The sequence below is a fragment of the Solanum dulcamara genome, chromosome 1, assembly GCF_947179165.1.
Source record: "Solanum dulcamara chromosome 1, daSolDulc1.2, whole genome shotgun sequence".
Lineage (NCBI taxonomy): Eukaryota > Viridiplantae > Streptophyta > Magnoliopsida > Solanales > Solanaceae > Solanum > Solanum dulcamara.
In genome coordinates, this window is record NC_077237.1 from 84,632,822 (window position 1) to 84,646,440 (window position 13,619).

General features: G+C 36.3%; 1 protein-coding gene across 3 annotated transcripts in view; it reads left to right on the forward strand.

Moving 5' to 3' along the window:
• The first annotated feature begins 814 nt into the window (after window positions 1-814).
• Window positions 815-13,619, forward strand: part of LOC129881228 (5'-3' exoribonuclease 3-like) — a 29,402-nt gene continuing 16,597 nt past the window's right edge. For 2 of the 3 annotated variants that reach the window (XM_055955583.1, XM_055955584.1), the window contains exons 1-6: window positions 815-1,111; window positions 11,398-11,500; window positions 11,914-11,990; window positions 12,067-12,258; window positions 12,406-12,525; window positions 12,638-12,700. In XM_055955583.1, the coding sequence (XP_055811558.1) occupies window positions 908-1,111; window positions 11,398-11,500; window positions 11,914-11,990; window positions 12,067-12,258; window positions 12,406-12,525; window positions 12,638-12,700 (759 nt within the window). In that variant the 5' untranslated portion in view covers window positions 815-907. Of the gene's footprint in view, window positions 1,112-11,397; window positions 11,501-11,913; window positions 11,991-12,066; window positions 12,259-12,405; window positions 12,526-12,637; window positions 12,701-13,619 lie in introns of those variants that run through there. The other variant, XM_055955585.1, reaches the window with a different exon arrangement.

The window sequence follows — 13,619 nt, forward strand, 5'->3', positions numbered from 1 at the left end:
TATTAGTGATTTTTTGACATGAAAGTTTTTTTGGGACAAAAATATCTTCAATTAAAACATGGATCAACTCTAACAAACCGTGCTAGAATTTGAAGGTTTGACAAATGAAATCTAACAATTCACAAGGTTTAAACATTTGATGGAGTTTAACAAAATGAGAAAATGATATATGGAATTTAAAATTTTATAAGTTCAAAATCAAAAAATGATTCATAGTATAAACATTTTTTGGAATTTCAATTTTAAAAATCGATTTATGAGATTCAAATATTTATGGAGTTCCAAAACTTTGTTAAACATTTATAAGTTCAAAACAAAGGAACGATTGATAGAATTCAAAAATTTACTGGAGTATCAAGATGACTCAAGAATTTCGTTGAGTTTCAAAACTAGTGAATAATTTTATGGGGTTCAAGAATTTGATGAAATTAAGGGTGGAATAATTATACTCTATTTCAATTTATTTATTTGATTTTGACGATGCTTAAAAATCTTGTGGTTTGAGACATACCATATAAAAGTTAGGATTAAAAGAAGTTATTAAAAAGATATTTTTTTTAAAACAAATTAAAAATTAAAAAAATTATTAAATCCTCGTAACTTGCAAACATGCATGGCCTGTATTTCGACTAACTGATTAATTAAAAAAGGAAAAACAAAAATTTAATGGAGTATCTTTCTTAGATTTTGGATTGTCGTTTTTTTTTCCACAGAGATATTTTCGTTTAGGTGACGTGTACATAAGAAAAGGGTATTATCGTCCTTTCACCTTCATTCCGTGCCCTAACCTCTTTACTCTGAAAATCGGAGCCCGCCATTGTTTGTTCTAAAGCATATTCCTTCCTTTTCTCTCTTAAACCGTTTGTCTTACAGTACCAATTTTTCGTTGATTGAGAGCTCAATTACAATGGGAGTTCCAGCATTTTATCGATGGTTAGCTGAGAAGTATTCAATGGTTATAGTTGATGTGATAGAAGAAGAAGCAGCTGTTATTGAAGGAATTAAAGTTCCAGTTGATACGAGTAAACCTAATCCTAACAATATTGAATATGATAACTTGTATTTGGATATGAATGGTATTGTTCATCCATGTTTTCACCCTGAAGATCGAGTACGCATTCAAATACTCTTTTCCTTTCAATTTTAGTTGATTATAGTGCTGTATGATTATTGCTTACTGAGTTATGTTTGTGTGTCTGTGTTGTATTTTTGAATTGGTGGTGGTTCGTATGTAAATTGAGTATGAATTTGTGTATACTGAAATGTACTAATCCAAACAATATTGAATATGACGGAGCGCGCATTCCAATCCTCTTCCTTTCAATTTTTATTTAATTATAGTCCTGTATGATTATTGCTTGCTGAGTTGTATTTGTATTTTAAGTAAATTTTCGTTCAAATTTGACTCTGTGTCTGCATTGTATTTTTGAATTGGCGGTGGTTCGTATGTGGATTGAGTATGAGTTTGTGTATGCTGAAATGTACTAATTCAAACAACATTGAATATGATAACTTGTATTTGTACAAGTATACAACAACAACAACAAACCCAGTATAGTCCCACCATGTGGGGTCTGGAGAGGGTAGAGTGTACGTAGACCTAACCCCCACCTTGAAAGGTAGGGCGGTTGTTTCCGAAAGACCCTTGGCTTAAGAGAGAAGAACAAGGGAGGAGAAACAAGAAAAACAAGAAAAATAAGACATAGGTCAGTAGAGCCAAGCATATAGAAAACAATATAAAAATATGAATAAAGAGCGCGGTAAAGTCAGGGTAGAAAGATCGGGGATAAAGGAGCATTAACTACTATAGATAAAATAGGATACCCAAAGTGAATTGGGTCAACAAATATAAGCAGTATTCACATACAAAAATCAAATGTTAATAAACAAATGAGCGCAACTACGACTATTATGGAGAAAAGATAGGCCACCTAGCCTACTATCTTAGTCTGAGTCCTCCACAGCCTCCTATCTAAGGTCATGTCCTCGGTGAGCTGCAACTGTGCCATATCATGTCTAATCACCTCTTCCCAATACTTCTTTGGCCTCCCTTTGCCCCTCCTAAAATCGTCCATAGCCAACCTCTCGCACCTCCGCACTGGAGCATCTGTGTCTCTCCTCTTCACATGCCCAAACCATCTCAGTCTCGCTTCCCGCATCTTGTCCTCCATCGATGCCACTCCCACCTTGTCTCGGATATCTTCATTCCTAATTCTATCCATTCTAGTGTGCCCACACATCCACCGCAGCATTCACATTTTCGCAACTTTCATCTTCTGAACATGAAGTTTCTTGATTGACCAACACTCCGCCCCGTACAAGTATATGAATGATATTATTCATCACTGCTTTCACCCTGAAGATGAGTATGCATTCAAATACTCTTTTCCTTTCAATTTTAGTTAATTATAGTCTTGTATGATTATTTCTTGCTGAGTTGTGTTTGTGTTTTAAGTAATTTTTCGTTCGAATTTGAATTGTGTTTGTGTTGTATTTTTGAATCGGTGGTGGTTCATATATAAATTAAATATGAATTTGTGTATGCTGAAATGTTCTGTTCAAGCGTTCCAATTATATAACACATATTCCATTTCGTTTCTATACAACTTTCACAAGTTACGACTTACAAGAATTCAAGTTAGTTAAACTATTGACTTTTATACTTTGATAGATGTTACTAGCTTTTCAACCAGTAATTTAGTGTTTTTCTTTCAAATGTCAATGATTTGGCGCACAATCAAATTAACATCTTAGATTATTTATTCAGTCTAGTGCTTTGGTATAAAAGTTTTTCTTGGGAAAATTGTTTACTAAAGGTTATTGGTCCATCTCTTTTATATCGTCCCCTGTTTTTCCAGATTATATTCAGATAAACAGCTATCGCGCTCTTTTTCTTGTCGTTTCTTTGATGTTAATATGTTGCAAGTCAAGAATTTCTCTTTGCATGATAGAAATTGTAACTAAACTCGTAAACTTAGGCTGACAGAAGTAAAAGATGCCATGAAAAATATGATGATGAAAAACTTGTGGTCAAGATAGTACCCCATATAGGCCTGGAAGCGTCTTGGAGAGGTTGGAATAGAATGGCTCATCAAGCTAGTCAATACTACACTAAGAAGTGGTAGGATTCCTGACGAATGGAGAAAGAGAAACTAATTCCAATTTATAGTAACAGAGGAGATATCCAAAGTTGTGCAAACTAGCACGTCATGGAACTCATGAGTCATAAAGTGAAACTCTGAGAAAGAGTGATAGAGTGTAGCTTTACGAATACAACAAGAGTGACAAAGAGCTAATTTGGATTTATGTTCGATAGATCTACAAAGGAGGAGCTATTCTTACTAAGAAGATTGATGGAAATTTTTCGCATAAGGAAGAAAGATCTATATATGGTAAGTAATTGAAAGCATATGTAAGAGTGCCACACAAGGTCCTTTGGTGAGTGATGGAGAATAAGGAATTTATATCAAATATATAAATGCCAAAAGGACATGTATGAAGGAGCTGTCACTAGCGGGGGAAAGGTAGTAAGAGATACACATGAGTTTCCCATAACAATGGATCTACACTAGGGATCAACATTGAGGTCTTACTTGTTTACCTTAGTTAAGGATGAGCTAACCAAACATAATACATGATAAGGTCCCATGGTGTATATTATTTGTTGACTGTATTGTGTATATGTGTTAATTGGCAAAACAAGTGTGACTAAATATGTGTATGCAAGTTTAGTAAGCATGTAAACAGTGAAGTTGAGGAGAGACAAGACGAAATTGTGGTGCCAAAATGCTAACAATTTAGAAATCTAGGCTCGTTATTTCAAAAGAATACTATGATAGATGAAAAAGTTATTTATAGAATTATATCAAATGATTGAAGACTTGAAGTGGAGAAGTGCTATTCGGTATCACATCCTAGAAGGATGCCTACTAAAATGAAATGTAAGTTCTACAAAACAGTTTTAAGTCCGACAATATTATATGGCAGTGAATGTTTGGCCGCTAAACTCCCAACATATCCACAACATGAGTATTGCAGAAATGTGGAAGTGAGAATGAATGTAGGGTCATATAGGATTTGATAAGATTAAATATGACCACATTCGCTGAAAGGAGCAAGTAGCGTGCATTATGGATAAAATGATAGAAAGTCACTTAAGATGGCTTGGGGATGTCCTGGTTTGACCTACAAATGCATTTCCTTTAGGTGTTAAAACTATTTTGAGTGAAGGTGTTAAAAAGGTTCAAGGTGGACCTAATATCATATTAAAGGAAGTGGTCTTGAAAGATCTACAATTTTTTTGGGATCAACACAAATTTACTCAAAAATAGAGCTCGATAGAAGAAAAAGATACATACGGGTGATATTTACTAGTCGGGAATTGGATTTAGTCTTGTCAGAGAACTTCTAATCTTGTTACTATTATTTATACATATTTAACTTACTTTTCACTTTTATATTATTTAGTATGATGATGACATGACTTGAGCTTAAATGGAGAAGTAAAGATTCATTTAACCAAGCCAAACATGTTTAGGACTAAGGCGTGTATGTTTTTGTTGCACGACATAAATCTCTGACAACATTGAGAGTATGTCATAGTGGTCAAAGAAGTGATAGAACCATGAGGTCTCAGGTTCAATCCCAACAGAGACAAAAAATACTAGGTAATTTCTTCCCATCTGTCCAAGCTTCGGTGGACATAGTACCTAGTGGAATTAGTCAAGGTTCATGCAAGCTGGTTCGGATTCCACAGTTATAAAAGAAGTCATGAATCTCTGGCTTCTCTGTTCTATATTATTGCTGAATCCTGCCTGGGCATTCAAAACTTCTGCGTCCTGGCAATTGATAGTTAAGTAGTTTTACTGCTGGTGCTTTTGTAATGTTTTAGGAAGAACTCACAGGTGATGCATGCCTTTTCATATGCTTGTGGCTACTTTGATGCGTGATTTCATTTAATCACTATTGACAACTCTCTAAAACATGAACAATTTTATGGTCAAGTTGTAAGAAAAAATCACACAGTGTAGAGATGTATTATTAAATGACATTAAAATATTGATTTTGAACTTAAATGACATTCAAATCTTGTTCTGCTGAATGTTGATTATATACTTTGTGATTATGAAATCTGTTAACTCTTTTGGTGATTCTCTTTGGGTTTGTTAAAAATTCTATGTAAGAGCCCCTTATTGTTGGGTCAAATACTTAGAGTTAAACACGATGTTAATCTTGGGTGATATAAAGTTTGATTATACATAAAAGAATCAATTTGGGTATGCAAGAAGCGTGCTTTATGTATTGATCAATATTTCCATAACGTGATCTTTAGGAAGAAAGTCCATAGAATTGAGATATTGAGTGCGTTCTTCCATTTCCATATCCTGTATTTTAAATGTCAATGCCGCTAAAAGTTAATATTTTTGGAGTACGACCCATAGGAAAAGAAAAAAAGTTGATCTAACTAGAAAATATCACAAACACAGCCTTGTGGACCTCTTGCCTTTAAAGGCTTTTAGAATTTTGGGTAAATAATGTTTGAAGAAGAAGATAAACGACATAGAAAATGAGTTATGAATCATTTTAGTTTTGTAATGCATTAATGTCGCATGTGATAGCTTTCTTTTGGTGGAAGTTTGTCCTTTTTTTACTTAGTTTTAGTTGTATAAAGTAATAAACTATCTGCTTATTTGGTTATTGTGAGAAATATAAGAGAAATATTATTGAATTATGTAAGAGCAATATTACAAAAAGACCCTATTTATAGACACTATAAACCAATCCTTTTCCAAGTAGGATACTATAAACTATTCCTATTTCTATTCCTATTCTAAGTAGGATTGTGTACACCTATTCCTATTCTAACACCCCCCCTCAAGCTGGTGCATACAAATCATATGTACCTAGCTTGTTACAATTATAATTAATACGAAAACCGGTGAGGGACTTGGTGAAGATATGTGCAAGTTGATCATTTGACTTCATAAACTTTGTAACGATATCTCCTGAGAGTATCTTTTCTCTGACAAAGTGACAATCAATCTCAATGTGCTTAGTCCTCTCATGAAACACTGGATTTGATACAATATGAAGGGCCGCTTGATTATCACACACAAGTTCCATATGAGCGGTTTCTCCAAATTTTAGTTCTGTCAGCAACTGTTTCATCCAAACTAGCTCACAAGTCGCCACAACCATATTCTGCTTCTACACTAGATCGAGCAACCACACTTTGTTTCTTACTCTTCCACGACACCAAATTACCTCCTACTAAAACACAATACCCGAATGTAGAATGTCTATCAAAGGGTGATCCTGCCCAATCAGCATCTATATATCCAGTGATATGCTCATGGCCGTGATCCTCAAAGAGTAGTCCTTTACCGGGAGTTGACTTTATATATCGCAGAATACGAATAACTGCATCCCAATGACTATCACAAGGAGAAGTCATAAACTGACTTACAACACTCACAGGAAAAGAGATGTCAGGTCTAGTCATTGTGAGATAATTCAACTTTCCAACCAGTCGTCTATACCTTTTAGGATTACTGAGTGGCTCCCCCTGTCCTGGAAGGAGTTTAACATTCGGATTCATAGGAGTCAATGGGTCTACATCTCGTCATTTTTGTCTCCTCAAGAATGTCTAAGGCATACTTGCGTTGAGAAATAACAATACCTCATCTAGACTGTGCAACCTCAACACCTAGAAAATACTTCAGTCTGCCGAGGTCTTTAGCCTGGAAATGCTGAAAGAGATGTTGCTTCAAATTAGTGATACCATTTTGATCATTGCCAGTGATAACGATATCATCAGTGTAAACAACTAAATAAATGCACCGATTTGGTGCAGAATGTCTATAAAAGATTGGAGTGTCAGCTCCACAATGAGTCATGCCAAACTGCTGAATTATTGTACTGAACTTTCCAAACCAGGCTCGAGGAGACTGTTTCAGACCATAGTGTGACCTACGCAATCGACATATAAGGGTACTAGACTCCCCCTAAGCAACAAAACCAGGTGGTTGCTCCATATAGACTTCTTCTTCAAGATCACCATGCAAAAAAACATTCTTAATGCCCAATTGATGAAGAGGCCAATGATGAACAACAACCATAGATAGAAAAAGATGGACAAATGCTATTTTAGCCATAAGAGCGAAAGTGTCATTATAATCTAGCCCAAAAATCTGAGTATACCCTTTGGCAACAAGGCGAGCCTTCAGTCGATCCACCTGACCGTCTGGGCCAATTTTGACTGCATAAACCCAACGGCAACCAATAGTTGATTTACCTGCCGGAAGGGAAACAAGTTCCTAAGTACCACTTGTATGTAAAACAGACATCTCATCAATCATAGCCTGCCTTCATCCAGAATGAGAAAGTGCTTCACCTTTAGTCTTAGAAATGGAAATAGAAGACAAAGATGATATAAAGGCATAATGTGGTGAGGATAGACGATGATAACTTAAGAAAGTATAATTTGGGTTAGCATTTCGAGTGGATTGTATACCTTTTTGAAGTACAATCGGTTGGCTAGGAGGAGGCAAGTCCGCAGTAGGAGCAGGGTCTGCACATGACATGAATCATCTAGGACTACAACTGGATGTGGATGATGATGATAAGTCAGGAGTGGTGGCACTACAACTGGAGATGTAGGAGAGACCGTAGATTCCTCAAAAGTGGGTACATGTAAGATCTGAGGTATGGGTAAGACCTCAGATACATCAGGGTGATCAGAAAATGTATAGTAAGGTTGAGACTCAAAAAATGTGACATCGGTGGACATAAGGTATCAATGAAGTTCAGGTGAATAACAGTGATACCCTTTTTGAACTCGGGAGTAACCAAGGAAGACATATTTGAGGGCACAAGGTGCTAAGTTATGAACAAAGCATATGCTTCCAAAGACACGAGGGGGGATAGAGTAAAGACGTAATTGAGGAAATACAATGGAATGTAGAACCTGATTCTGAATAGAGGATGAGGGCATTTTATTAATTAAATAACAAGACGCAAAGACTGCATCTCCCCAATAGCGCAATGGAACATGAGATTCAATGAGAAGAGTGCGAGCGGTCTCAATGAGATGCCTATTCTTTCTTTTTGCTACACCATTTTGTTGAGGGGTGTACGGACAAGATATTTGGTGAATAATTCCATGGTGAGTCATAAACTCCTGAAATTGGGAGTATAAGTATTCTAAGGCATTATCACTACAAAAAGTACGAATAGAAACTCCAAATTGATTTTGTATTTCAGCAAAGAAACTTTTGAATATAGAAAATAACTCAGAACGATCTTTCATTAAAAAAACCCAAGTGCATCTTGAATAATCATCAATGAAACTAACAAAATAACGAAATCCTAGGGGTGAACTAACTCTATTAGGACCTCCAATATCAGAATGAACTAATGAAAAAATAAACTCGGAATGACCCTCAGTAGTACGTGAAAATGTTGCACGTGTGTTTCCCAAGTTGACACGACTCATAGTCTAAACTAGACAAACTAGGCACCATCTTTTGCAGCTTGGATAGACTCGGATGTCCCAAACATTTTTGAATTAGGTCTGGAGGATCTGGAACGGAGCATGCTGTAAAGAAGTTTGAAGAGGTAAGACAGTAAAGGCCATGTGATTCATGCCCTGTGCCAATCGTCTGTCCCGTACTGCGGTCCTGTATGAGAAAAAAATCATCAAAAAAGAATATGCCACAATGTAAGACACGCGTCAAACGACTAACGGATGCCAGATTAAAAGGAGAGCCAGAGACATAAAGAACAGAGTTTAGAGGGGACAGAAGATAAGGGTTTGGCTTTGCCAACCCCTTTTGGTTTTGTTTGGATCCCATTAGCTAAAGTAATAGTTGGAAGAGATTGTGAATAAACAATATCAAACAAAAGTGATTTATTACCAGAGATGTGATCGGAAGCGCCTGAGTCCATGACCCATGAACCAAGAGTACTAGATTGTGAAACACACGCGAAAGAATTACCCGCAACAGAAACATTAGGTTTTGCAATCGAAGCTACTTGTGGTGACGTTTGCTTACTTGCTCAATACTGGATGAACTCATCATATTCTGTATGAGCAATATGAGCATTATTGGATGATTGATTAGGCTAAGCCACAGATGCTACTTGTGGAGATGTCTGCTTACTTGCACGATTTTGAAGGAATTCATTACATTCCTTTAGAGCAATAGGATCATACCTGGGTGATGGACCATGCAAAATATAACAACATATGTCACGAGTGTGCCCAATTTTATGACAATGACTACACTTGGATCGAGGTTTTCCAAAATGCCTCCTCCTCGCCAATTCTCCATAGATTGATATATTCGTTTTTCTATGGTTTGAGATGCAAGAATAGAGGAGTCAATGGTGGGTGATGAGGCTACTTTGTGATTGGGAGGCCCGACAAGACGAAGTAGATGAGAGAATAATTCATCAACTGTAGGAACTACAAGACTAGCTAGAATCTGATCATGCACTAAATCATGGTCGGTAGGAAGTCCAACAAGTGTAGGAACTAGAAATGTTTGTCTGTGCTCTTGTTGTTTTTCCATATTCGTAGTAATTGACATCAACATTTCAAATTCCTCCATGACTGCTTGTACCTGTCCCAAGTAGACATATCGAAATCTTGTTTCTTTAAGTTGGTCATTCCAGATATCACATCATAGAATCGAGATATGTCATTAGTGTATAAAGCACGAGCCTTTTTTCAAACTGAATAATATGTCTGGGATGGGCGAAACAAGGGCATCAACTTGGAATCGATAGATCGCCATAGGAGACTACATAATTGAGCATCAACCTTCACCCATTGTGCTTTGACTTTTGCATCTTCCTCAATAGCCTTGGCCTTTTCATCTACCACACAAACATTATTGGTTAAGTGATCTTGTACACCTTGATCCTTACACCACAGCTCAATCGAGGAAGCCCAAGCTAAATAGTTTAAGCTTCCATTAATGGTTCCGAAGTAATCATAGGGCTTGAACTTTCTATATTTTTTGGAGCGAAAAATATCAATCCCAAAAGACATAATGAAATATATATATATATATATAGGAATCTGGAAGTTCTTTTTTTGGAGAAAGTTCAGTTCTGGAAACCGGAAAGACAAATCTGTCTGGAAACCTGATTTCGCTGGAAACTTGTCGAAAACTGTCGGAACCCTAATTTCGGGGTTCAGATATGGACAAAACTGGCTGGGGTTTGGTCGGAATGACTGGACGACCCCAATCGAGAAAAAAAACTCAAAAATAACCAGATCTTGCCGGAAAATTTCACCTTCGAACGGCGCGTGACAGCGCGTGAGGTGTTGTTTTTCGTTGGTTATGGCTGGGGTTTGGTCGCCTGAGCTTTTCGAGCTTTGTAATGGTGTTGGTTTTCTCAGAACACCCGCATAACAAAAAACTGACAAAATTCAGCCCCCAAAAGTCGCTGGAAAAATAATGGACACACAGTGACTTGAAGTTTCTCTCCAATGCTCTGATACCATGTGAGAAATATAGGAGAAAAATATTATTGAATTGTGTAAGAGCAATATTACATAAAGACCCTATTTATAGACACTATAAACCAATCCTTTTCCAAGTAGGATACTATAAACTATTCCTATTTCTATTCCTATTCTAAGTAGGATTGTGTACACCTATTCCTATTCTAACAGTTATGATTACTGTATTCCACTTCATTTTGTCACCCATAGTTAGGTTCCTTTAGTGCCTGGCTATAATTTGCTTTTCGGTTTCCCCTGGATGCATTATTTGAGCTGTAGGAATCTTTCCTAGATCCCTCTCTCGTTTTTGCTTTAGTAAGAATGGGAATTTAAGATAAATAGTTAGAACATTATACTCTTTTGTTGATGACCTATGTTTCTATTGAATACATGTTTGGAGGATTCTACTTTCATGGTATATATTTATTAGATATCTTGGTTATTTATACCAGTGTAGCCAAGGGCGCGCTTTAAGCGTGCTTAAGCCCTGAAGCTAGGCTCAAAACGTGTTGAGCACTTCGCCTCGCTTTATGTGCGCTTCAGCGTTGTCATCAAGGTTCTAAGGCAAGCTTTTCCTTGCCAATGAACCTCTTCTTAAGAAGTGACACTAAACAATTGATATTTCACTTTATCATAATTTGTTTTCAATTTCTTTGGTCATATATTTGTCATTCTTGTTTATAATTATTAGTCTTGGACTAATCATATATATTTGTATTTTTTTCTCCCTTTGCGCCTTTTTTATTAAAGCCCACGCTTTATTTGTGCTTTGGTTTAAAGCCCCAACGGACCTTAAAGCTTTTTTGCGCATTTCGCCTTTGATAACACTGATTTATACTATCCTCTCTATTCTCTAACATAACTTTCGATGCTTTCTAATGCAGCCTTCTCCAACCACATTTGATGAGGTGTTCCATTGCATGTTTGACTACATAGACGGGCTTTTCTCAATGGTGCGTCCTCGAAAGCTGCTATATATGGCTATTGGTGGGTGACAAGGTCAAATTGTCTTTCAATTATTGTATAAATTCTATATTTCAAAGAAAAAGAGAGTATGGGTCAGTTGTATCTGGGAAAGGGGTAATTTGTTATTGCTTGGGAACTCAAAAGAAAACTTTGGATTCATGTCAAATGAATGGGAGAAGTTGGAGTCATATCGAGGGGACTAAAACTGCATTTTACTTCCCTCCCCAATATGTAATTACCAACTTCTAAAATCCTTAGAAATTCAAATTATATTTAATGTCTCCTTGACCCTCCTGTATTTTTTTTTAAATATGGTTCCCAGATTTTCTTTTCTGATCTCTTGATTCACCATTGAACAATCTGTACAAAACAAATTATATGTAGAATAAGTCGATAGGTTTCTGAGCTACTTACTGACTGGATGTATTTGGTAGATGGTGTTGCACCTAGGGCAAAAATGAACCAGCAAAGATCTAGACGTTTTAGAGCAGCCAAAGATGCAGCAGATGCGGTACATGCCCTTTATATTCTTTAATGGTGAGTAAGAATTTTTGCTCAAGTTCTATCTCATGGAATCCATTTTTTAGGCAGCGGAGGAGGAAAAGTTGCGCGAGGAATTTGAGAGGGAGGGTAGGAAGCTTCCTCCTAAACAGGCTTCCCAAGTTTTTGATTCAAATGTTATCACTCCTGGAACCCAATTCATGGCTACGTTGTCGATCGCTCTTCAATACTATATTCATCTTAGACTAAACCATGATCCTGGATGGAAAAAAATTAAGGTGCTGTTCCTGTTAAGTTCTTGCACTTTCAATTTAAGATTATTTGGTTTTGTTTGGTAGTTTGGTTCAGTCGCTTTCTTTTCTGCACCTCTTTACGATACTAAAGAATTTTGTGTGCTTATTTATTATTCAACTATTGTTTTGAAGGTTATACTTTCTGATGCAAATGTCCCTGGTGAAGGTGAGCATAAAATTATGTCCTATATCCGCCTACAAAGGAATCTTTCTGGGTATGATCCAAATATGCGTCACTGTCTTTATGGTTTGGTACGTCTTATCCTTTGTATTACTTGCAAATCTTTTGATGGGAATCTTCTTCCTGATTTTTATGAATGTTGTACTGGATAACTTACAATTATATTCTTTGGTGCCACCACAGGATGCAGATCTAATTATGTTGGGTTTGGCTACGCATGAAGTTCACTTCTCCATACTTAGAGAGGTTAATGCTCAACTTTATTATATGGAGGGACATTTCTCATTACTAAGCGAATATGTCGATTCAAAATTTGCAAAATAAAAAAAAAGTTGGACCTTGATGTTCACAAAAAACCTTATTTTTAAGCCAGATAAAAAAATACTCATTAGTTTCACCTTCTTTTTAAGGGAGATAACTTATGTCTCCTATTTTCCCTTTTAATAAAGTTTCAAGTCCTATTGAAAATTCTAGGGATAAATAACTCCTATTTGCTCCTAACAATTCCCCACAAAGTTGTAAATACTACTAGCATTATAAATTCTATTATTGTTTAACTATTGGCTATTATATACTATATTAGTTTATGATTTAAAATATGGAAAATGTTCAAAAATTCCCTTAACATATTAGAATTGGTTCTGAAATGCCCTTCTTCCACCTATTGGATCAAAAATGCCCTTAACGTATAGAAATGGTTCAAAATGCCATTTCTAATTCATATAAAAGAACATACAAAAGAAAGGAAGACAAATCAAATACTAGAGGAAGCGTTACATAACATTCAGGAAAAGGAACCATAACGACAACAAAATAATGCGATAATCAAAGCATAATAAACATTAGATAGTAACAGAAATTGCTAGACAAGAAACTACGTGAGTACTGCTGATACTACTGGTATTAAAGGAGAAACAGATGACGGACACCAAACTACCACCAAGCCTATATTGCAAGAAAGTGAGTCAATGCTCAACTACCTATTAGCCTTCTACTTTAATTCTTGACCTCCATATCCTCCTATTTAAGGTCATGTCCTCGATAAGTTGAAAATGCGCCATATTTTTTCTAATCACCTATCCCTAGTACTTATTTAGCCTACCTCTACCTCTCCTTACACTCATAATGCCAACCTCTCGCACCTCCTCTCTGGGCCCTCTGTGCC